At 46.3% G+C, this 24,263-nt stretch overlaps 1 protein-coding gene across 1 annotated transcript in view; it reads left to right on the top strand.

Annotated features, from left to right (window-relative positions):
• The window catches only part of dcc (DCC netrin 1 receptor), a 675,496-nt gene that overhangs the window by 249,909 nt on the left and 401,324 nt on the right, over positions 1-24,263 (top strand). Inside the window, exon 3 of the mRNA XM_065007657.1 lies at positions 3,718-4,005. Coding sequence (XP_064863729.1) covers positions 3,718-4,005 — 288 coding nt within the window. The remainder of the gene's footprint in view (positions 1-3,717; positions 4,006-24,263) is intronic.

Here is a 24,263-nt window from a genome sequence, read left to right as displayed (position 1 = left end):
AATTGTTGCTATGCTCCTGTAACAAGATAGCTCAGTCTAATTGTTGCTATGCTCCTGTAACAAGATAGCTCAGTCTAATTGTTGCTATGCTCCTGTAACAAGATAGCTCAGTCTAATTGTTGCTATGCTCCTGTAACAAGATAGCTCAGTCTAATTGTTGCTATGCTCCTGTAACAAGATAGCTCAGTCTAATTGTTGCTATGCTCCTGTAACAAGATAGCTCAGTCTAATTGTTACTATGCTCCTGTAACAAGATAGCTCAGTCTAATTGTTGCTATGCTCCTGTAAACAAGATAGCTCAGTCTAATTGTTGCTATGTTCCTGTAACAAGATAGCTCAGTCTAATTGTTGCTATGCTCCTGTAACAAGATAGCTCAGTCTAATTGTTATTATACTCCTGTAACAAGATAGCTCAGTCTAATTGTTACTATGCTCCTGTAACAAGATAGCTCAGTCTAATTGTTGCTATGCTCCTGTAACAAGATAGCTCAGTCTAATTATATATAGGGAATAGGGTTCTATTGGGCTCTGGTCTAAAGTAGTGCACTATATAGGGAATATGGTTCCATAGGGCTCTGGTCTAAAGTAGTGCACTATATATAGGGAATAGGGTTCTATAGGGTTCTGGTCTAAAGTAGTGCACTATATAGGGAATAGGGTTCTATAGGGCTCTGGTCTAAAGTAGTGCACTATATAGGGAATAGGGTTCTATAGGGCTCTGGTCTAAAGTAGTGCACTATATAGGGAATAGGGTTCCATAGGCCTCTGGTCTAAAGTAGTGCACTATATAGGGACTAGGGTTCCATTTGGGACAGATCCCTTCATTGGGACACTAACCTCTAACCTCCATCACCCAGAGCTGTCGTCCTCCTGTGATACAGAGAGGAGGATCTGACATTTCTGGACCTGTCTTCCTGACATCTGAAGTTCCCAAAGCTTCTGGGCAGAAGCAGGATTCTCTACTTCACAGTGTGTCGGGATTGAATGGAATGGAATGGAGTGCATTTAAATATTAGCCATTTTGCCACACAGTGAACATCCTAGTGGAAAGATGAGGAATGATTGGACTAATTGGATTCAAATTATGTTTTTCCGACAACATGGTGGAAAGATGAGGAATGATTGGGCTAATTTGTTTCCCACATTTTGTTCCTCATATCATTTTCCTGCACTGAGGAGAGAGAAGGAGAGGAGAGAGAAGGAGAGGAGAGGAGAGGAGAGGAGAGGAGAGGAGAGGAGAGGGAGAGGAGAGGAGAGGAATGGAAAATAATCATGTGATCAGTGGTTGGTTGTAACTCATCTGTCATCTACACTATACAGTACCCTCTCTCCACTCCTATCTCTCTCTCTCCACTCCTATCTCTCTCTCCACTCCTATCTCTCTCTCAACTCCTATCTCTCTCCACTCCTATCCCTCTCTCCACTCCTATCTCTCTCCACTCCTATCCCTCTCTCCACTCCTATCTCTCTCTCCACTCCTATCCCTCTCTCCACTCCTATCTCTCTCCACTCCTATCTCTCTCAACTCCTATCTCTCTCCACTCCTATCCCTCTCTCCACTCCTATCTCTCTCTCCACTCCTATCTCTCTCCACTCATATCTCTCTCTCCACTCCTATCTCTCTCCACTCCTATCCCTCTCTCTCTCCACTCCTATCTCTCTCTCTCTCCACTCCTATCTCTCTCTCTCCACTCCTATCTCTCTCTCTCCACTCCTATCTCTCTCTCTCACTCCTATCTCTCTCTCCACTCCTATCTCTCTCTCCACTCCTATCTCTCTCTCCACCCCTATCTCTCTCTCCACCCCTATCTCTCTCTCTCCACTCCTATCTCTCTCTCTCCACTCCTATCTCTCTCTCTCCACTCCTATCTCTCTCTCTCCACTCCTATCTCTATCTCCACTCCTATCTCTATCTCCACTCCCATCTCTCTCTCCACTCCTATCCCTCTCTCCACTCCTATCTCTCTCTCCACTCCTATCTCTCTCTCTCCACTCCTATCTCTCTCTCCACTCCCATCTCTCTCTCCACTCCCTATCCCTCTCTCCACTCCTATCCCTCTCTCCACTCCTATCTCTCTCTCCACCCCTATCTCTCTCTCTCCACTCCTATCTCTCTCTCTCTCCACTCCTATCTCTCTCTCTCCACTCCTATCTCTCTCTCTCTCCACTCCTATCTCTCTCTCTCCACTCCTATCTCTCTCTCTCCACTCCTATCTCTCTCTCTCCACTCCTATCTCTATCTCCACTCCTATCTCTATCTTCACTCCTATCTCTCTCTCCACTCCTATCCCTCTCTCCACTCCTATCTCTCTCTCCACTCCCTATCTCTCTCTCCACTCCTATCTCTCTCTCCACTCCCATCTCTCTCTCCACTCCTATCCCTCTCTCCACTCCTATCCCTCTCTCCACTCCTATCTCTCTCTCCACTCCTATCTCTCTCTCCACTCCTATCCCTCTCTCCACTCCTATCTCTCTCTCCACTCCTATCTCTCTCAACTCCTATCTCTCTCCACTCCTATCCCTCTCTCCACTCCTATCTCTCTCTCCACTCCTATCTCTCTCCACTCATATCTCTCTCTCCACTCCTATCTCTCTCCACTCCTATCCCTCTCTCTCCACTCCTATCTCTCTCTCTCTCCACTCCTATCTCTCTCTCTCCACTCTCTCTCTCTCTCCACTCCTATCTCTCTCTCTCCACTCCTATCTCTCTCTCCACTCCTATCTCTCTCTCCACTCCTATCGCTCTCTCCACCCCTATCTCTCTCTCCACCCCTATCTCTCTCTCTCCACTCCTATCTCTCTCTCCACTCCTATCTCTCTCTCTCCACTCCTATCTCTCTCTCCACTCCTATCTCTCTCTCCACTCCTATCTCTCTCTCCATCCCTCTCTATCCCTCTCTCCTCCCCTATCTCTCTCTCCACTCCTATCTCTCTCTCCACTCCCATCTCTCTCTCCACTCCTATCCCTCTCTCCACTCCTATCCCTCTCTCCACTCCTATCTCTCTCTCCACTCCTATCTCCCTCTCCACTCCTATCTCTCTCCACTCCTATCCCTCTCTCCACTCCTATCTCTCTCTCCACTCCTATCTCTCTCTCCACTCCGATCTCTCTCTCCACTCCGATCTCTCTCTCCACTCCTATCTCTCTCTCCACTCCTATCTCTCTCTCCACTCCTATCCCTCTCTCCACTCCTATCTCTCTCTCTCCACTCCTATCTCTCTCTCCACTCCTATCTCTCTCTCTTTTCTCCTCTCTCTTCTCTACTCTTAACTTTCTCCTCAGCTCTCCCATCTTTCTCTCTTCTCTCTCCTTTCTCCTCTTCTCTCCTCTCTCCTTTCTCCTCAGCTCTCCCATCCCACTCCTCTCTTCACTCTCCTCTCCTCTCCTCTCCCCTGTACTTTTTTCATATCAGTGATTGCTCCTAACAGCCTCTCTCTCTCTGTCCTTGGGTCCCCTGAAGCTACAGTAGTGGGTCCCTACAGAGTCAGCTACAGTAGTGGGTCCCTACAGAGTCAGCTACAGTAGTGGGTCCCTACAGAGTCAGCTACAGTAGTGGGTCCCTACAGAGTCAGCTACAGTAGTGGGTCCCTACAGAGTCAGCTACAGTAGTGGGTCCCTACAGAGTCAGCTACAGTAGTGGGTCCCTACAGAGTCAGCTACAGTAGTGGGTCCCTACAGAGTCAGTATCTAATCCTTTGTATCCTCTCTCCCACCAGGTCCGTTGAAGCTCGTGGTCCCTACAGAGTCAGTGTCCTCCTACCTGGGTGACACGGCCCTGCTGCGCTGTGAGGTGACTGGTGATCCCATGCCCGTGGTACGCTGGCAGAAGAACAGAGAGTACCTGCCACTCACCTTAACCCCAGAGAGCAGAGTGGTGGTACTTCCCTCTGGCTCGCTCCAGGTTAGCAAGGTTCAACCACCAGACTCTGCCACCTACCGCTGCCTGGCAGACAACCCTGGCAGCGCCCGCACCGGCAGTGACGCAGACCTACGAGTGTTGCCAGGTACAATAACTCCTTCTCAACCTATCTTGACATAAATATTCTGCCCACAGACGTAAATCAAACTAGCTAGCAAGGGCACACGATTTGGTTCTGGGTTCTGAGATCAACTCCTAAAGTACTTGACAGTGAGGTGGTATTGGGACACTGGGTATTAATATAATATCATATTGGATGAATCCTCTGTCCAGTGACATCGTCTTGGTTTTTCTCTCAGATGGACACCGTCTGAGGGTTTGTTAAAACCTTTCACAATATTGTCCATTTTCAAATCAAGAACCCAGAAACCGCCCAGTCCTCTATGGACTGTCTTACAACCTCCTGCATGTCCCTTATGTATCCTGTAATGTAGTCCGCATAGCTGATCCTCTTATAACTTAATAAACCACTATACTACAGCTCATGTAGGCCTTGTTTGACCTTATTTGAGTGTTTGGCACCGTGTATGACTGACCTCCAGCATGATGAATATCCCTGATCTTGCCTGGGTATCCTGTAATTTAATCACTGTGGTTTATCCTCGTTTGGCCTTTATTAAAGGCCCAGTGTAAGAACATGACTGTGTTTTACATACAGTGGGGCAAAAAAAGTATTTAGTCAGCCACCAATTGTGCAAGTTCTCCCACTTAAAAAGATGAGAGAGGCCTGTAATTGTCATCATAGGTACACTTCAACTATGACAGACAAAATGAGAAAAGAAAACCCAGAAAATCACATTGTAGGATTTTTAATTAATTTATTTGCAAATTATGGTGGAAAATAAGTATTTGGTCAAAAACAAAAGTTTATCTCAATACTTTGTTATATACCCTTTGTTGGCAATGACAGAGGTCAAACGTTTTCTGTAAGTCTTCACAAGGTTTTCACACACTGTTGCTGGTATTTTGGCCCATTCCTCCATGCAGACCTCCTCTAGAGCAGTGATGTTTTGGGGCTGTTGCTGGGCAACACGGACTTTCAACTCCCTCCAAAGATTTTCTATGGGGTTGAGATCTGGAGACTGGCTAGGCCACTCCAGGACCTTGAAATGCTTCTTACGAAGCCACTCCTTCGTTGCCCGGGCGGTGTGTTTGGGATCATTGTCATGCTGAAAGACCCAGCCACGTTTCATCTTCAATGCCCTTGCTGATGGAAGGAGGTTTTCACTCAAAATCTCACGATACATGGCCCCATTCATTCTTTCCTTTACACGGATCAGTCGTCCTGGTCCCTTTGCAGAAAAACAGCCCCAAAGCATGATGTTTCCACCCCCATGCTTCACAGTAGGTATGGTGTTCTTTGGATGCAACTCAGCATTCTTTGTCCTCCAAACACAACGAGTTGAGTTTTCACCAAAAAGCTCTATTTTTGTCTCATCAGACCACATGACTTTCTCCCATTCCTCCTCTGGATCATCCAGATGGTCATTGGCAAACTTCAGACAGGCCTGGACATGCGCTGACTTGAGCAGGGGGACCTTGCGTGCACTGCAGGATTTGAATCCATGACGGCGTAGTGTATAACTAATGGTTTTCTTTGAGACTGTGGTCCAAGCTCTCTTCAGGTCATTGACCAGGTCCTGCTGTGTAGTTCTGGGCTGATCCCTCACTTCCTCATGACCATTGATGCCCCACGAGGTGAGATCTTGCATGGAGCCCCAGACCGAGGGTGATTGACCGTCATCTTGAACTTCTTCCATTTTCTAATAATTGCACCAAGAGTTGTTGCCTTCTCACCAAGCTGCTTGCCTATTGTCCTGTAGCCCATCCCAACCTTGTGCAGGTCTACAATTCTATCCCTGATGTCCTTACACCCTGTCTTGTCTTGGCCACTGTGGAGAGTTGGAGTCTTTTTGAGTGAGTGTGTTGACAGGTGTCTTTTATACAGGTAACAAGTTCAAACAGGTGCAGTTAATACCGGTTAATGAGTGGAGAACTGGAGGGCTTCTTAAAGAAAAACTAACAGGTCTGTTAGAGCCGGAATTCTTACTGGTTGGTAGGTCAACGAAAATGTATGTCATGCAATAAAATGCAAATTAATTATTTAAAAATCATACAATGTGATTTTCTGGATTTTTGTTTTAGATTCCATCTTTCACAGTTGAAGTGTACCTATGATAAAAATAACAGACCTCTACATATTTGAAAGTAGGAAAAACCTGCTAAATTGGCAGTGTATCAAATACTTGTTCTCTCCCACTGTATATAGTGGGGTGCCGATACAGAGTCAGTGTGCGGGGGCACCGGTTAGTTGAGGTAGTGTGTACAGTTGAAGTCAGAAGTTTACATACATCTTAGCCAAATACATTTAAACTCAGTTTTTCACAATATCTGACATTTAATCCTAGTAAATGTTCCCTGTTTTAGGTCAGTTAGGATCACCACTTTATTTAAAAAAAAATGTGAAATGTCAGAATAATAGTAGAGAGAATGATTTATTTCAGCTTTTATTTATTTCATCATATTCCCAGTGGGTCAGAAGTTTACATACACTCAATTAGTATTTGGTAGCATTGCCTTTAAATTGTTTAACTTGGGTCAAATGTTTCGGGTAGCCTTCCACAAGCTTCCCACAATAATCTTTGGCCCATTCCTCCTGACAGAGCTGGTGTAACTGAGTCAGGTTTGTAGGCCTCCTTGCTCGCACACACCTTTTCAGTTCCGCCCACACATTTTCTGCAGGATTGAAGTCAGGGCTTTGCGATGGCCACTCCATTACCTTGACTTTGTTGTCCTTTAGCCATTTGTCCACAACTTTGGAAGTATGCTTGGGGTCATTGTGCATTTGGAAGACCCATTTGCGACCAAGCTTTAACTTCCTGACTGATGTCTTGAGATGTTGCTTCAATATATCCACATAATTTTAAATTCCGCATGATGCCATCTATTTTGTGAAGTGCACCAGTCCCTCCTGCAGCAAAGCACCCCCACAACATGATACTCCAGGCAGGCAGACAGACATATCTCTCTCCTGAGGTCTGTGACCTTTACCGCCAGAGACACAACATCACAGAGGGAGATGAAGTACTTCTGGGTTCTCCATAGAGTGGATGGACATGTGTGACGTTTTGCCCGATGGACCATTTCCATGGTAACAACCCCTAGCTGTTACCATTCTCTATGGTAACAAACCCTAGCTGCTACCATTCTCCATGGTAACAAACCCTAGCTGCTACCATTCTCCATGGTAACAAACCCTAGCTGTTACCATTCTCTATGGTAACAAACCCTAGCTGCTACCATTCTCCATGGTAACAAACCCTAGCTGTTACCATTCTCTATGGTAACAACCCCTAGCTGTTGCCATTCTCCATGGTAACAAACCCTAACTGTTACCATTCTCTATGGTAACAAACCCTAGCTGTTGCCATTACTGCAGGTACCGCCAGCGGGAGTCTCTCACTGAGCATGTGCAAGTATCAATAGCTATTCCAAGCTGCCGAGCGAGAAGGGAAGACTGTGCTCATCCAATCACACACCGGTTGACCAGGTAGACAATGTGTCCATCTGACCTGATCTCCTTTGATAATTCAAGTTGTAATCAATTTCGGCGTGTTCCTCCCTATCAGAGATGGAATGGTGCGAGGTTAAGCGTCAGACGCGATCTGTTCCCCGTGCTGTCCTAAAGAGTATGATCTCAGAATGCACAAGTTAGTTCCACCCTGTGGATTTGCAAATGGCAACCTTTTCCCTAATGGGTCCCGGTCAAAAGGAGTGGACTATGTAGGAAATAAGGAGCCATTTGGGACACAGGCTTAGTCTCCTATTCCCTAATGGGTCCCGGTCAAAAGGAGTGGACTATGTAGGAAATAAGGAGCCTTTTGGGACACAGGCTTAGTCTCCTATTCCCTAATGGGTCCCGGTCAAAAGGAGTGGACTATGTAGGAAATAAGGAGCCTTTTGGGACACAGGCTTAGTCTCCTATTCCCTAATGGGTCCCGGTCAAAAGGAGTGGACTATGTAGGAAATAAGGAGCCTTTTGGGACACAGGCTTAGTCTCCTATTCCCTAATGGGTCCCGGTCAAAAGGAGTGGACTATGTAGGAAATAAGGAGCCATTTGGGACACAGGCTTAGTCTCCTATTCTCTAATGGGTCCCGGTCAAAAGGAGTGGACTATGTAGGAAATAAGGAGCCATTTGGGACACAGGCTTAGTCTCCTATTCCCTAATGGGTCCCGGTCAAAAGGAGTGGACTATGTAGGAAATAAGGAGCCATTTGGGACACAGGCTTAGTCTCCTATTCTCTAATGGGTCCCGGTCAAAAGGAGTGGACTATGTAGGAAATAAGGAGCCATTTTGGACACAGGCTTAGTCTCCTATTCTCTAATGGGTCCCGGTCAAAAGGAGTGGACTATGTAGGAAATAAGGAGCCATTTGGGACACAGGCTTAGTCTCCTATTCCCTAATGGGTCCCAGTCAAAAGGAGTGGACTATGTAGGAAATAAGGAGCCATTTGGGACACAGGCTTAGTCTCCTATTCTCTAATGGGTCCCGGTCAAAAGGACTGGACTATGTAAGAAATAGGGAGTCATTTGGGACACAGGCTTAGTCTCCTATTCCCTAATGGGTCCCGGTCAAAAGGAGTGGACTATGTAAGAAATAGGGAGCCATTTGGGACACAGGCTTAGTCTCCTCATTGTGAGTGCTGACAGCTGTCTCTGTGCCCGGTAAAGGCGAAAACCTAGTCGTGTCTTCCCTAGTTAATCCAACCTCTCTGAATCAGAGAGATGCGGAGTGGGGGGAGGCTGCCTTAAATCGAACATCCACGGCACCCAGGGAACAGTGGGTTAACTGCCTTGCACAAGTGGCAGAATGGCAGATTTTTATCTTGTCGGCTCGGGGGATTCAATCTAGCAACCCAACACTCTAACCACTAGGCTACCTGCCGCCTCTACACTCTGACCTCTAGGCTACCTGCTAGATCTGCCTGATTCAACACCCATGTCCACCAAGATGTTAAGAGATTAAGAAGGCAACCTGGGACTCAAACATCCGTTTAGGCTTTAATCATAGTTTTTAGGCTTTAATCATTGTTTTTTTGCCTTTAATCAGTGCTTTTAGTCTTTAATCATTGTTTTTCGGCTTTAATCATTGTTTTGGGGCTTTAATCATTGAAGAATATATCTGAAAAATGACTCATGAGCTTAGTTGAACTGTTTAACCCCATTAGAACCTAGCCGGCAGATGCTGTAAGACGCAGACAACAGGCCACTCTGTTGTTTATTTATACAAGTGGTAGTGGGGTTGTTCATCTTGTATAACAAAGATGTTGTTTATTTATACAAGTGGTAGTGGGGTTGTTCATCTTGTATAACAAAGATGTTGTTTATTTATACAAGTGGTAGTGGGGTTGTTCATCTTGTATAACAAAGATGTTGTTTATTTATACAAGTGGTAGTGGGGTTGTTCATCTTGTATAACAAAGATGTTGTTTATTTATACAAGTGGTAGTGGGGTTGTTCATCAGGCAACCTTGTATAACAAAGATATTGTTTTCAACCAACTGCCAAGTTTTCTGTTTTCTATTAGTTCCTTCAATTGTTTTGGTGCTCCAATGCCACACCATTTCAATCTCCATCCCATTCACTATGGCACACAGGGAAATGTATGTTTATTCACTGCCATGGTCTCATTGTATTCCCAATGCCATTCACAGTGAGTCATACTACTTGTTGTGGATCTTCACATTACAAGATAGGTACAGTTGATGTCGGGAAGTTTACATACACTTAGGTTGGAGTCATTAAAACTTGTTTTTCAACCACTCCACAATTTTCTTGTTAACAAACTTTAGTTTTGGCAAGTCGGTTAGGACATCTACTTTATGCATGACACAAGTTATTTTTCCAACAATTGTTTACAGAGTGATTATTTCACTTATAATTCACTGTATCACAATTCCAGTGTATCAGAAGATAACATACACTAAGTTGACTGTGCCTTTAAACAGCTGGGAAAATTCCAGAAAATGATGTCATGGCTTTAGAAGCTTCTGATAGGCTGATTGACATCATTTGAGTCAATTAGAGGTGTACCTGTGGATATATTTCAAGGCCTACCTTCAAACTCAGTGCCTCTTTGCTTGACATCATGGGAAGATCAAAATATATCAGCCAATACCTCAGAATTGTAGACCTCCACAAGTCTGGTTCATCCTTGGGAGCAATTTCCAAACACCTGAAGGTACCACGTTCATCTGTACAAACAATAGTACGCAAGTATAAACACCATGGGACCACTCAGTGGTCATACCGCTCAGGAAGGAGACGCGTTCTGTCTCCTAGAGATGATTGTACTTTGGTGCAAAAAGTGCAAATCAATCCCAGAACAACTGCAAAGGACCTTGTGAAGATGCTGGAGGAAACGGGTACAAAAGTATCTATATCCACAGTAAAACGAGTCCTGTATCGACATAACCTGAAAGGCCGCTCAGCAAGGAAGAAGCCACTGCTCCAAAACTGCCATAAAAAAGCCCGAATACGATTTGTAACTGTACATGGGGACAAAGATCGTACTTTTTGGAGAAATGTCCTCTGGTCGGATGAAACAAAAATAGAACTGTTTGGCCATAATGACCATCGTTATGTTTGGAGGAAAAAGGGGGATACTTGCAAGCCGAAGGACACCATCCCAACCGTGAAGCACGGGGGTGGCAGCATCATGTTGTGGGGCATCATGTTTTAGATGGCAGTGTGAGGCAGGAAAATTATGTGGACATATTGAAGCAACATCTCAAGACATCAGTCAGGAAGTTAAAGCTTGGTCACACAAAGGTCTTCCAAATGGACAATGCATACTTCCAAAGTTGTGGCAAAATAGCTAAAGGACATCAAAGTCAAGGTATTGGAGTGGCCATCACAAAGCCCTGACCTCAACCCTATGGAAAATGTGTGTGTAGAACTGAAAAAGCGTGGAGGCCTACAAATCTGACTCAGTTACACCAGCTCTGTCAGGAGGAATGGGCTAAAATTCACCTAATTTATTATGGGAAGCTTGTGGAAGGCTACCCGAAACATTTGACCCAAGTTAAACCATTTAAAGGCAATGCTACCAAATACTAATTGAGTGTATGTAAACTTCTGACCCACTGGGAATATGATGAAAGAAATAAAAGCTGAAATAAATAAATTATTCTCTCTACTATTATTCTGATATTTCACATTCTTAAAATAAAGTGGTGATCCTAACTGACCTAAAACAGGGAATTTTCACTAGGATTAAATGTCAGGAATTGAGAAAAACTTAGTTTAAATGTATTTGGCTATGGTAAACTTCCAACTTCAACTGTAGCTTTACGTTTAAGTAATTTATCAGACACTCTTATCCACCCTTAGACTTACAGCAGCAAGTAGAGTTAAGTGCCTTTGCTCAAAGGGGCATCCACACATTTTACACCTTTGTCATCTCCAGGATTTGAACCGGAGACCTTTAGGTAACTAGTCAAACGCTCTAACGGCATATTACAGTCTTCCCTCACAAGATGTGAATTATGGCAATCAGATGCTATCACAACTGTTCCTGTGAAAGACATCTATAGTCAAGCTTTGGTAAAATGTAACATGGATCTAATTCATCCAGTCAAACACACAGAAAAGTTATGCACACACACAGACATGCACGCACACACGCACGCACGCACGCACGCACGCACGCACACACACACACACACACACACACACACACACACACACACACACACACAGACACACACACACACACACACACACACACACACACACACACACACAGAGACATGCACACACGCACACACACACACTTATGGACACACATACACACAATTATTCACACACATACACGCACTTATAGACACACACACACACACACACACAAATACATATGCACACACACACACACACACACACACACACACACACACACACACACATTTAACTACCTCTCCAGTTGCTTTTGAATGTATGAGGAAACAAAGGCTGTTGGAGGGCCATTTCAGTTCTATCTCACAGCCAACTGGAGCCCTGAACCCTCAGTCTACCTGACACACGCACGCACACACACACGTGCGCGCACACACACACACACACACACACACACACACACACACACACACACACACACACACACACACACACACACACACACACACACACACACACACACACACACACACACACACACAGACACTCACACACACAGAGACACTCACCCTCCATCTCCCTGTCTGTCAGATAAACCACTGTTTAACTACATGGCCCTGCCTGCCTGCCTGCACTTTGTGTTGTTGGGAAAATACAATCAGGCCTGGATCTAAATTGCAGGTATTGAAGTGAGAACAATCACATTGAAGAAATCCCCCAGGTTAGTGGTGATAGTGGTGACAGGAGAAATCCCCCAGGTTAGTGGTGATAGTGGTGACTGGAGAAATCCCCCAGGTTAGTGGTGATAGTGGTGACTGGAGAAATCCCCCAGGTTAGTGGTGAATGGAGAAATCCTCCAGGTTAGTTGTGACTGGAGAAATCCCCCAGGTTAGTGGTAACTGGAGAAATCCCCCAGGTTAGTGGTGACTGGAGAAATCCCCCAGGTTAGTTGTGACTGGAGAAATCCTCCAGGTTAGTGGTGACTGGAGAAATCCTCCAGGTTAGTGGTGACTGGAGAAATCCTCCAGGTTAGTGGTGACTGGAGAAATCCCCCAGGTTAGTGGCTTATGTTACCCCACAGTGATGTGTTGTTCTCTCCTTCGTGTGTTGTTCCCTCCTTAGTGTGTTGTTCCCTCCTTAGTGTGTTGTTCCCTCCTTAGTGTGTTGTTCTCTCCTTAGTGTGTTGTTCCCTCCTTAGTGTGTTGTTCCCTCCTCAGTGTGTTGTGCCCTCCTTAGTGTGTTGTGCCCTCCTTAGTGTGTTGTTCCCTCCTTAGTGTGTTGTTCCCTCCTTAGTGTGTTGTTCCCTCCTTAGTGTGTGTTGTGCCCTCCTTAGTGTGTTGTTCCCTCCTTAGTGTGTTGTTCTCTCCTTAGTGTGTTGTTCCCTCCTTAGTGTGTTGTTCCCTCCTCAGTGTGTTGTTCCCTCCTTAGTGTGTGTTGTTCCCTCCTTAGTGTGTGTTGTTCCCTCCTTAGTGTGTTGTTCTCTCCTTAGTGTGTGTTGTTCCCTCCTTAGTGTGTGTTGTTCCCTCCTCTTAGTGTGTTGTTCCCTCCTTAGTGTGTGTTGTGCCCTCCTTAGTGTGTTGTTCCCTCCTTAGTGTGTTGTTCTCTCCTTAGTGTGTGTTGTTCCCTCCTTAGTGTGTTGTTCCCTCCTTAGTGTGTTGTGCCCTCCTTAGTGTGTTGTTCCCTCCTTAGTGTGTTGTTCTCTCCTTAGTGTGTGTTGTTCCCTCCTTAGTGTGTTGTTCCCTCCTTAGTGTGTTGTTCCCTCCTCAGTGTGTTGTGCCCTCCTTAGTGTGTTGTGCCCTCCTTAGTGTGTTGTTCCCTCCTTAGTGTGTTGTTCTCTCCTTAGTGTGTGTTGTTCCCTCCTTAGTGTGTTGTTCCCTCCTTAGTGTGTGTTGTGCCCTCCTTAGTGTGATGTGCCCTCCTTAGTGTGTTGTTCCCTCCTTAGTGTGTTGTTCTCTCCTTAGTGTGTGTTGTTCTCTCCTTAGTGTGTTGTTCCCTCCTTAGTGTGTTGTTCCCTCCTCAGTGTGTTGTGCCCTCCTTAGTGTGTTGTGCCCTCCTTAGTGTGTTGTTCCCTCCTTAGTGTGTTGTTCCCTCCTTAGTGTGTTGTTCCCTCCTTAGTGTGTGTTGTGCCCTCCTTAGTGTGTTGTTCCCTCCTTAGTGTGTTGTTCTCTCCTTAGTGTGTTGTTCCCTCCTTAGTGTGTTGTTCCCTCCTCAGTGTGTTGTTCCCTCCTTAGTGTGTGTTGTTCCCTCCTTAGTGTGTGTTGTTCCCTCCTTAGTGTGTTGTTCTCTCCTTAGTGTGTGTTGTTCCCTCCTTAGTGTGTGTTGTTCCCTGCTTAGTGTGTTGTTCCCTCCTTAGTGTGTGTTGTGCCCTCCTTAGTGTGTTGTTCCGTCCTTAGTGTGTTGTTCTCTCCTTAGTGTGTGTTGTTCCCTCCTTAGTGTGTTGTTCCCTCCTTAGTGTGTGTTGTGCCCTCCTTAGTGTGTTGTGCCCTCCTTAGTGTGTTGTTCCCTCCTTAGTGTGTTGTTCTCTCCTTAGTGTGTGTTGTTCCCTCCTTAGTGTGTTGTTCCCTCCTTAGTGTGTTGTTCTCTCCTTAGTGTGTGTTGTTCCCTCCTTAGTGTGTGTTGTTCCCTCCTTAGTGTGTTGTTCCCTCCTTAGTGTGTTGTTCTCTCCTTAGTGTGTTGTGCCCTCCTTAATGTGTTGTTCCCTCCTCAGTGTGTTGTTCCCTCCTTAGTGTGTGTTGTTCCCTCCTTAGTGTGTTGTTCTCTCCTTAGTCTGTTGTTCTCTCCTTAGTCTGTTGTTGTCTCCTTAGTGTGTGTTGTTCCCTCCTCAGTGTGTTGTTCCCTCCTTAGTGTGTTGTTGTCTCCTTGGTGTGTTGTTCCCTCCTTAGTGTGTGTTGTTCCCTCCTCAGTGTGTTGTGCCCTCCTTAGTGTGTTGTTCCCTCCTTAGTGTGTGTTCTTCTCTCCTTAGTGTGTTGTTCTCTCCTTAGTGTGTTGTTCCCTCCTTAGTGTGTGTTGTTCCCTCCTTAGTGTGTTGTTCTCTCCTTAGTCTGTGTTGTGCCCTCCTTAGTGTGTTGTTCCCTCCTTAGTGTGTTGTGCCCTCCTTAGTGTGTTGTTCCCTCCTTAGTGTGTGTTGTACTCTCCTTAGTGTGTTGTTCCCTCCTTAGTGTGTTGTTCCCTCCTTAGTGTGTGTTGTTCCCTCCTTAGTGTGTGTTGTTCCCTCCTCAGTGCGTTGTGCCCTCCTTAGTGTGTTGTTCCCTCCTTAGTGTGTGTTCTTCTCTCCTTAGTGTGTGTTGTTCCCTCCTTAGTGTGTTGTTCTCTCATTAGTGTGTGTTGTTCTCTCCTTAGTGTGTTGTTCCCTCCTTAGTGTGTTGATCTCTGGTTAGTGTGTGTTGTTCTCTCCTTAGTGTGTTGATCTCTGGTTAGTGTGTGTTGGTCTCTCCTTAGTGTGTTGATCTCTGGTTAGTGTGTGTTGTTCTCTCCTTAGTGTGTTGTTCCCTCCTTAGTGTGTTGTTCCCTCCTTAGTGTGTGTTGTTCCCTCCTTAGTGTGTGTTGTTCCCTCCTTAGTGTGTGTTGTTCTCTCCTTAGTGTGTTGTTCCCGCCTTAGTGTGTGTTGTTCCCTCCTTAGTGTGTTGTTCCCTCCTTAGTGTGTGTTATTCTCTCCTTAGTCTGTGTTGTTCTCTCCTTAGTGTGTTGTTCCCTCCTTAGTGTGTTGTTCCCTCCTTAGTGTGTGTTGTTCCCTGCTTAGTGTGTTGTTCCCTCCTTAGTGTGCTGTTCCCTCCTTAGTGTGTGTTGTTCCCTCCTTAGTGATTTGTTCCCTCCTTAGTGTGTGTTGTTCTCTCCTTAGTGTGTTGTTCCCTCCTTAGTGTGTTGTTGTCTCCTTGGTGTGTTGTTCCCTCCTTAGTGTGTGTTGTTCCCTCCTCAGTGTGTTGTGCCCTCCTTAGTGTGTTGTTCCCTCCTTAGTGTGTGTTCTTCTCTCCTTAGTGTGTTGTTCTCTCCTTAGTGTGTTGTTCCCTCCTTAGTGTGTGTTGTTCCCTCCTTAGTGTGTTGTTCTCTCCTTAGTCTGTGTTGTGCCCTCCTTAGTGTGTTGTTCCCTCCTTAGTGTGTTGTGCCCTCCTTAGTGTGTTGTTCCCTCCTTAGTGTGTGTTGTTCTCTCCTTAGTGTGTTGTTCCCTCCTTAGTGTGTTGTTGTCTCCTTGGTGTGTTGTTCCCTCCTTAGTGTGTGTTGTTCCCTCCTCAGTGCGTTGTGCCCTCCTTAGTGTGTTGTTCCCTCCTTAGTGTGTGTTCTTCTCTCCTTAGTGTGTGTTGTTCCCTCCTTAGTGTGTTGTTCTCTCATTAGTGTGTGTTGTTCTCTCCTTAGTGTGTAATTCCCTCCTTAGTGTGTTGATCTCTGGTTAGTGTGTGTTGTTCTCCCCTTAGTGTGTTGATCTCTGGTTAGTGTGTGTTGTTCTCTCCTTAGTGTGTTGTTCCCTCCTTAGTGTGTTGTTCCCTCCTTAGTGTGTGTTGTTCCCTCCTTAGTGTGTGTTGTTCCCTCCTTAGTGTGTGTTGTTCTCTCCTTAGTGTGTTGTTCCCTCCTTAGTGTGTTGTTCCCGCCTTAGTGTGTGTTGTTCCCTCCTTAGTGTGTTGTTCCCTCCTTAGTGTGTGTTCTTCTCTCCTTAGTCTGTTGTTCTCTCCTTAGTGTGTGTTGTTCTCTCCTTAGTCTGTGTTGTTCTCTCCTTAGTCTGTTGTTTCCTCCTTAGTGTGTTGTTCCCTCCTTAGTGTGTTGTTCCCTCCTCAGTGTGTTGTTCCCTCCTCAGTGTGTTGTGCCCTCCTTAGTGTGTGTTGTTCCCTCCTTAGTGGGTGTTGTTCCCTCCTCAGTGTGTTGTTCCCTCCTTTGTGTGTTGTTCCCTCCTCAGTGTGTTGTTCCCTCCTTAGTGTGTTGTTCCCTCCTTAGTGTGTGTTGTTCCCTCCTTAGTGTGTCTTGTTCCCTCCTTAGTGTGTGTTGTTCCCTCCTTAGTGTGTGTTGTTCCCTCCTTAGTGTGTGTTGTTCCCTGCTTAGTGTGTTGTTCCCTCCTTAGTGTGCTGTTCCCTCCTTAGTGTGTGTTGTTCCCTCCTTAGTGTGTGTTGTTCCCTCCTTAGTGTGTTGTTCCCTCCTTAGTGTGTGTTGTTCTCTCCTTAGTGTGTTGTTCCCTCCTTAGTGTGTTGTTCCCTCCTTGGTGTGTGTTGTGCCCTCCTTAGTGTGTGTTGTTCCTCCTTAGTGTGTTGTGCCCTCCTTAGTCTGTGTTGTTCCCTCCTCCTTAGTGTGTGTTGTTCTCTCCTTAGTGTGTTGTGCCCTCCTTAGTGTGTTGTTGTCTCCTTAGTGTGTGTTGTTCCCTCCCTAGTGCGTTGTTCCCTCCTCAGTGTGTTGTTCCCTCCTTAGTGTGTTGTTCCCTCCTTAGTGTGTTAGTGTGTGTTGTTCCCTCCTTAGTGTGTTGTTCCCTCCTTAGTGTGTTGTTCCCTCCCTCCTTAGTGTGTTGTTCCCTCCTTAGTGTGTGTGTGTGTTGTTCCCTCCTTAGTGTGTGTTGTTCCCTCCTTAGTGTGTGTTGTTGTCTCCTTAGTGTGTGTTGTTCCCTCCTTAGTGTGTGTTGTTCCCTCCTTAGTGTGTGTTGTTCTCCTTAGTGTGTGTTGTTCTCTCCTTAGTGTGTTGTTGTCTCCTTAGTGTGTGTTGTTCCCTCCTTAGTGTGTGTTGTTCCCTCCTTAGTGTGTGTTGTTCTCTCCTTAGTGTGTTGTTCCCTCCTCAGTGTGTTGTTCCCTCCTCAGTGTGTTGTTCCCTCCTCAGTGTGTTGTTCCCTCCTCAGTGTGTTGTTCCCTCCTCAGTGTGTTGTGCCCTCCTTAGTGTGTGTTGTTCCCTCCTTAGTGTGTGTTGTTCCCTCCTCAGTGTGTTGTTCCCTCCTTAGTATGTTGTTCCCTCCTCAGTGTGTTGTTCCCTCCTTAGTGTGTTGTTCCCTCCTTAGTGTGTGTTGTTCCCTCCTTAGTGTGTGTTGTTCCCTCCTTAGTGTGTGTTGTTCCCTGCTTAGTGTGTTGTTCCCTCCTTAGTGTGTGTTGTTCCCTGCTTAGTGTGTTGTTCCCTCCTTAGTGTGCTGTTCCCTCCTTAGTGTGTGTTGTTACCTCCTTAGTGTGTGTTGTTCCCTCCTTAGTGATTTGTTCCCTCCTTAGTGTGTGTTGTTCTCTCCTTAGTGTGTTGTTCCCTCCTTAGTGTGTTGTTCCCTCCTTGGTGTGTGTTGTGCCCTCCTTAGTGTGTGTTGTTCCCTCCTTAGTGTGTTGTGCCCTCCTTAGTCTGTGTTGTTCCCTCCTTAGTGTGTGTTGTTCTCTCCTTAGTGTGTTGTGCCCTCATTAGTGTGTTGTTGTCTCCTTAGTGTGTGTTGTTCCCTCCCTAGTGCGTTGTTCCCTCCTCAGTGTGTTGTTCCCTCCTTAGTGTGTTGTTCCCTCCTTAGTGTGTTGTTGTCTCCTTAGTGTGTTGTTCCCTCCTCAGTGTGTTGTTCCCTCCTTAGTGTGTTGTTCCCTCCTTAGTGTGTGTTGTTCCCTCCTTAGTGTGTGTTGTTCCCTCCTTAGTGTGTGTTGTTCCCTCCTTAGTGTGTGTTGTTCTCTCCTTAGTGTGTTGTTCCCTCCTTAGTGTGTTGTTGTCTCCTTGGTGTGTTGTTCCCTCCTTAGTGTGTGTTGTTCCCTCCTCAGTGCGTTGTGCCCTCCTTAGTGTGTTGTTCCCACCTTAGTGTGTGTTCTTCTCTCCTTAGTGTGTGTTGTTCCCTCCTTAGTGTGTTGTTCTCTCATTAGTGTGTGTTGTTCTCTCCTTAGTGTGTTGTTCCCTCCTTAGTGTGTTGATCTCTGGTTAGTGTGTGTTGTTCTCTCCTTAGTGTGTTGATCTCTGGTTAGTGTGTGTTGTTCTCTCCTTAGTGTGTTGATCTCTGGTTAGTGTGTTGTTCTCTCCTTAGTGTGTTGTTCCCTCCTTAGTGTGTTGTTCCTCCTTAGTGTGTTGTTTCCTCCTTAGTGTGTTGTTCCCTCCTTAGTGTGTTGTTCCCTCCTCAGTGTGTTGTTCCCTCCTCAGTGTGTTGTGCCCTCCTTAGTGTGTGTTGTTCCCTCCTTAGTGGGTGTTGTTCCCTGCTTAGTGTGTTGTTCCCTCCTCAGTGTGTTGTTCCCTCCTTAGTGTGTTGTTCCCTCCTTAGTGTGTGTTGTTCCCTCCTTAGTGTGTGTTGTTCCCTCCTTAGTGTGTGTTGTTCCCTCCTTAGTGTGTGTTGTTCCCTGCTTAGTGTGTTGTTCCCTCCTTAGTGTGCTGTTCCCTCCTTAGTGTGTGTTGTTCCCTCCTTAGTGTGTGTTGTTCCCTCCTTAGTGTGTTGTTCCCTCCTTAGTGTGTGTTGTTCTCTCCTTAGTGTGTTGTTCCCTCCTTAGTGTGTTGTTCCCTCCTTGGTGTGTGTTGTGCCCTCCTTAGTGTGTGTTGTTCCCTCCTTAGTGTGTTGTGCCCTCCTTAGTCTGTGTTGTTCCCTCCTTAGTGTGTGTTGTTCTCTCCTTAGTGTGTTGTGCCCTCCTTAGTGTGTTGTTGTCTCCTTAGTGTGTGTTGTTCCCTCCCTAGTGCGTTGTTCCCTCCTCAGTGTGTTGTTCCCTCCTTAGTGTGTTGTTCCCTCCTTAGTGTGTTGTTGTCTCCTTAGTGTGTTGTTCCCTCCTCAGTGTGTTGTTCCCTCCTTAGTGTGTTGTTCCCTCCTTAGTGTGTGTTGTTCCCTCCTTAGTGTGTGTTGTTCCCTCCTTAGTGTGTGTTGTTCTCTCCTTAGTGTGTTGTTGTCTCCTTAGTGTGTGTTGTTCCCTCCTTAGTGTGTGTTGTTCCCTCCTTAGTGTGTGTTGTTCTCTCCTTAGTGTGTTGTTCCCTCCTTAGTGTGTTGTTCCCTCCTCAGTGTGTTGTTCCCTCCTCAGTGTGTTGTTCCCTCCTCAGTGTGTTGTTCCCTCCTCAGTGTGTTGTGCCCTCCTTAGTGTGTGTTGTTCCCTCCTTAGTGTGTGTTGTTCCCTCCTCAGTGTGTTGTTCCCTCCGTAGTGTGTTGTTCCCTCCTCAGTGTGTTGTTCCCTCCTTAGTGTGTTGTTCCCTCCTTAGTGTGTGTTGTTCCCTCCTTAGTGTGTGTTGTTCCCTCCTTAGTGTGTGTTGTTCCCTCCTTAGTGTGTGTTGTTCCCTCCTTAGTGTGTGTTGTTCCCTGCTTAGTGTGTTGTTCCCTCCTTAGTGTGTGTTGTTCCCTCCTTAGTGTGTGTTGTTCCCTGCTTAGTGTGTTGTTCCCTCCTTAGTGTGCTGTTCCCTCCTTAGTGTGTGTTGTTCCCTCCTTAGTGTGTGTTGTTCCCTCCTTAGTGATTTGTTCCCTCCTTAGTGTGTGTTGTTCTCTCCTTAGTGTGTTGTTCCCTCCTTAGTGTGTTGTTCCCTCCTTGGTGTGTGTTGTGCCCTCCTTAGTGTGTGTTGTTCCCTCCTTAGTGTGTTGTGCCCTCCTTAGTCTGTGTTGTTCCCTCCTTAGTGTGTGTTGTTCTCTCCTTAGTGTGTTGTGCCCTCATTAGTGTGTTGTTGTCTCCTTAGTGTGTGTTGTTCCCTCCCTAGTGCGTTGTTCCCTCCTCAGTGTGTTGTTCCCTCCTTAGTGTGTTGTTCCCTCCTTAGTGTGTTGTTGTCTCCTTAGTGTGTTGTTCCCTCCTCAGTGTGTTGTTCCCTCCTTAGTGTGTTGTTCCCTCCTTAGTGTGTGTTGTTCCCTCCTTAGTGTGTGTTGTTCTCTCCTTAGTGTGTTGTTGTCTCCTTAGTGTGTGTTGTTCCCTCTTTAGTGTGTGTTGTTCCCTCCTTAGTGTGTGTTGTTCTCTCCTTAGTGTGTTGTTGTCTCCTTAGTGTGTGTTGTTCCCTCTTTAGTGTGTGTTGTTCCCTCCGTAGTGTGTGTTGTTCTCTCCTTAGTGTGTTGTTCCCTCCTTAGTGTGTTGTTCCCTCCTCAGTCTGTTGTTCCCTCCTTAGTGTGTTGTTCCCTCCTCAGTGTGTTGTTCCCTCCTTAGTGTGTGTTGTTCCCTCCTTAGTGTGTGTTGTTCCCTCCTTAGTGTGTTGTTCCCTCCTTAGTGTGTTGTTCCCTCCTTAGTGTGTTGTTCCCTCCTCAGTGTGTTGTTCCCTCCTTAGTGTGTTGTTCCCTCCTTAGTGTGTTCTTCCCTCCTCAGTGTGTTGTGCCCTCCTTAGTGTGTGTTGTTCCCTCCTTAGTGTGTTGTGCCCTCCTTAGTCTGTGTTGTTCCCTCCTTAGTGTGTGTTGTTCTCTCCTTAGTGTGTTGTGCCCTCATTAGTGTGTTGTTGTCTCCTTAGTGTGTGTTGTTCCCTCCCTAGTGCGTTGTTCCCTCCTCAGTGTGTTGTTCCCTCCTTAGTGTGTTGTTCCCTCCTTAGTGTGTTGTTGTCTCCTTAGTGTGTTGTTCCCTCCTCAGTGTGTTGTTCCCTCCTTAGTGTGTTGTTCCCTCCTTAGTGTGTGTTGTTCCCTCCTTAGTGTGTGTTGTTCTCTCCTTAGTGTGTTGTTGTCTCCTTAGTGTGTGTTGTTCTCCTTAGTGTGTGTTGTTCTCCCTCCTTAGTGTGTGTTGTTCTCCTCCTTAGTGTGTTGTTCCCTCCTTAGTGTGTGTTGTTCCTCCTTAGTGTGTGTTGTTCCCTCCGTAGTGTGTGTTGTTCTCTCCTTAGTGTGTTGTTCCCTCCTTAGTGTGTTGTTCCCTCCTCAGTCTGTTGTTCCCTCCTTAGTGTGTTGTTCCTCCTCAGTGTGTTGTTCCCTCCTTAGTGTGTGTTGTTCCCTCCTTAGTGTGTGTGTTGTTCCCTCCTTAGTGTGTTGTTCCTCCTTAGTGTGTGTTGTTCCTCCTTAGTGTGTGTTGTTCCCTCCTTAGTGTGTTGTTCCCTCCTCAGTGTGTTGTTCCCTCCTTAGTGTGTTGTTCCCTCCTTAGTGTGTTGTTCCCTCCTTAGTGTGTTGTTCCCTCCTCAGTGTGTTGTCCCCTCCATAGTGTGCTGTCCCCTCCCTAGTGTGTTGTTCCCTCCTTAGTGTGTGTTGTTCCCTCCTTGGTGTGTTGTTCCCTCCCTAGTGTGTTGTTCCCTCCTTAGTGTGTGTTGTTCCCTCCTTAGTGTGTTGTTCCCTCCTTAGTGTGTGTTGTTCTCTCCTTAGTGTGTGTTGTTCTCTCCTTAGTGTGTGTTGTTCTCTCCTTAGTGTCTGTTGTTCTCTCCATAGTGTGCTGTTCCCTCCTTAGTGTGTTGTTCCCTCCTTAGTGTGTGTTGTTCCCTCCTTAGTGTGTTGTTCCCTCCTTAGTGTGTTGTTCCCTCCTTAGTGTGTGTTGTTCTCTCCTTAGTGTGTTGTTCCCTCCTTAGTGTGTGTTGTTCCCTCCTTAGTGTGTTGTTCCCTCCTTAGTGTGTTGTTCCCTCCTTAGTGTGTGTTGTTCTCTCCTTAGTGTGTTGTTCCCTCCTTAGTGTGTTGTTCCCTCCTTGGTGTGTTGTTCCCTCCGTAGTGTGTTGTTCTCTCCTCAGTGTGTTGTTCCCTCCTTAGTGTGTTGTTCCCTCCTTAGTGTGTTGTTCCCTCCTTAGTTTGTTGTTCTCTCCTTAGTGTGTTGTTCTCTCCTTAGTGTGTTGTTCCCTCCTTAGTGTGTTGTTCTCTCCTCAGTGTGTTGTTCCCTCCTTAGTGTGTTGTTCCCTCCTCAGTGTGTTGTCCCCTCCATAGTGTGCTGTCCCCTCCCTAGTGTGTTGTTGTCTCCTTAGTGTGTGTTGTTCCCTCCTTGGTGTGTTGTTCCCTCCCTAGTGTGTTGTTCCCTCCTCGGTGTGTTGTCCCCTCCATAGTGTGCTGTAGTGTGTTGTTCCTCCTTAGTGTGTGTGTGTGTTGTTCCCTCCCTGTTGGTAGTGTTGTTCTCCTTAGTGTGTGTTGTTCCCTCCTTAGTGTGTTGTTCCCTCCTTAGTGTGTGTTGTTCCCTCCTTAGTGTGTTGTTCCTCCTCCTCCTTAGTGTGTGTTGTTCTCTCCTTAGTGTGTTTCTCCTCCTTAGTGTCTGTTGTCCTTAGTGTGTTGTTCTCTCCAGTAGTGTGCTGTTCCCTCCTTAGTGTGTTGTTCCCTCCTTAGTGTGTGTTGTTCCCTCCTTAGTGTGTTGTTCCCTCCTTAGTGTGTTGTTCCCTCCTTAGTGTGTGTTGTTCCCTCCTTAGTGTGTTGTTCCCTCCTTAGTGTGTGTTGTTCCCTCCTTAGTGTGTTGTTCCCTCCTTAGTGTGTTGTTCCCTCCTTAGTGTGTGTTGTTCTCTCCTTAGTGTGTTGTTCCCTCCTTAGTGTGTTGTTCCCTCCTTAGTGTGTTGTTCCCTCCGTAGTGTGTTGTTCTCTCCTCAGTGTGTTGTTCCCTCCTTAGTGTGTTGTTCCCTCCTTAGTGTGTTGTTCCCTCCTTAGTGTGTTGTTCTCTCCTTAGTGTGTGTTGTTCTCCTCCTTAGTGTGTTGTTCCCTCCTTAGTGTGTTGTTCTCTCCTCAGTGTGTTGTTCCCTCCTTAGTGTGTTGTTCCCTCCTCAGTGTGTTGTCCCCTCCATAGTGTGCTGTCCCCTCCCTAGTGTGTTGTTGTCTCCTTAGTGTGTGTTGTTCCCTCCTTGGTGTGTTGTTCCCTCCCTAGTGTGGTGTTCCCTCCTTAGTGTGTGTTGTTCCCTCCTTAGTGTGTTGTTCCCTCCTTAGTGTGTGTTGTTCTCTCCTTAGTGTGTGTTGTTCTCTCCTTAGTGTGTGTTGTTCTCTCCATAGTGTGCTGTTCCCTCCTTAGTGTGTTGTTCCCTCCTTAGTGTGTGTTGTTCCCTACTTAGTGTGTTGTTCCCTCCTTAGTGTGTTGTTCCCTCCTTAGTGTGTTGTTCCCTCCTTAGTGTGTGTTGTTCTCTCCTTAGTGTGTTGTTCCCTCCTTAGTGTGTTGTTCCCTCCTTAGTGTGTTGTTCCCTCCTTAGTGTGTTGTTCTCTCCTTAGTGTGTTGTTCTCTCCTTAGTGTGTTGTTCCCTCCTTAGTGTGTTGTTCTCTCCTCAGTGTGTTGTTCCCTCCTTAGTGTGTTGTTCCCTCCTTAGTGTGTTGTTCCCTCCTTAGTGTGTTGTTCTCTCCTTAGTGTGTTGTTCTCTCCTTAGTGTGTTGTTCTCTCCTTAGTGTGTTGTTCCCTCCTTAGTGTGTGTTGTTTCCTCCTTAGTGTGTTGTTCCCACCTTAGTGTGTTGTTCCCTCCTTAGTGTGTTGTTCCCTCCTTAGTGTGTTGTTCCCTCCTTAGTGTGTGTTCCCTCCTTAGTGTGTGTTGTTGCCCTCCTTAGTGTGTGTTGTTCCCTCCTTAGTGTGTGTTGTTCCCTCCTTAGTGTGTTGTTCTCCTCCTTAGTGTGTGTTCCCTCCTTAGTGTGTGTGTGTTGTTGCCCTCCTTAGTGATGTGTTGTTCCTCCTTAGTGTGTTGTTCCCTCCTTAGTGTGTGTTGTTTCCTCCTTAGTGTGTTGTTCCCTCCTTAGTGTGTTGTTCCCTCCTTAGTGTGTTGTTCCCTCCTTAGTGTGTTGTTCCTCCTTAGTGTGTTGTTCCCTCCTTAGTGTGTGTTGTGCCCTCCTTAGTGTGTTGTTCCCTCCTCAGTGTGTGTTGTTCCCTCCTTAGTGTGTTGTTCTCTCCTTAGTCTGTTCTTGTCTCCTTAGTGTGTTGTTTCCTCCTTAGTGTGTTGTTCTCTCCTTAGTGTGTTGTTCTCTCCTTAG

This window comes from Oncorhynchus nerka, linkage group LG22 (assembly GCF_034236695.1).
Source record: "Oncorhynchus nerka isolate Pitt River linkage group LG22, Oner_Uvic_2.0, whole genome shotgun sequence".
NCBI lineage: Eukaryota > Metazoa > Chordata > Actinopteri > Salmoniformes > Salmonidae > Oncorhynchus > Oncorhynchus nerka.
The sequence above is the reverse complement of the archived record's forward strand: the minus strand, read 5'-3'. Positions and strand labels throughout refer to the sequence as shown.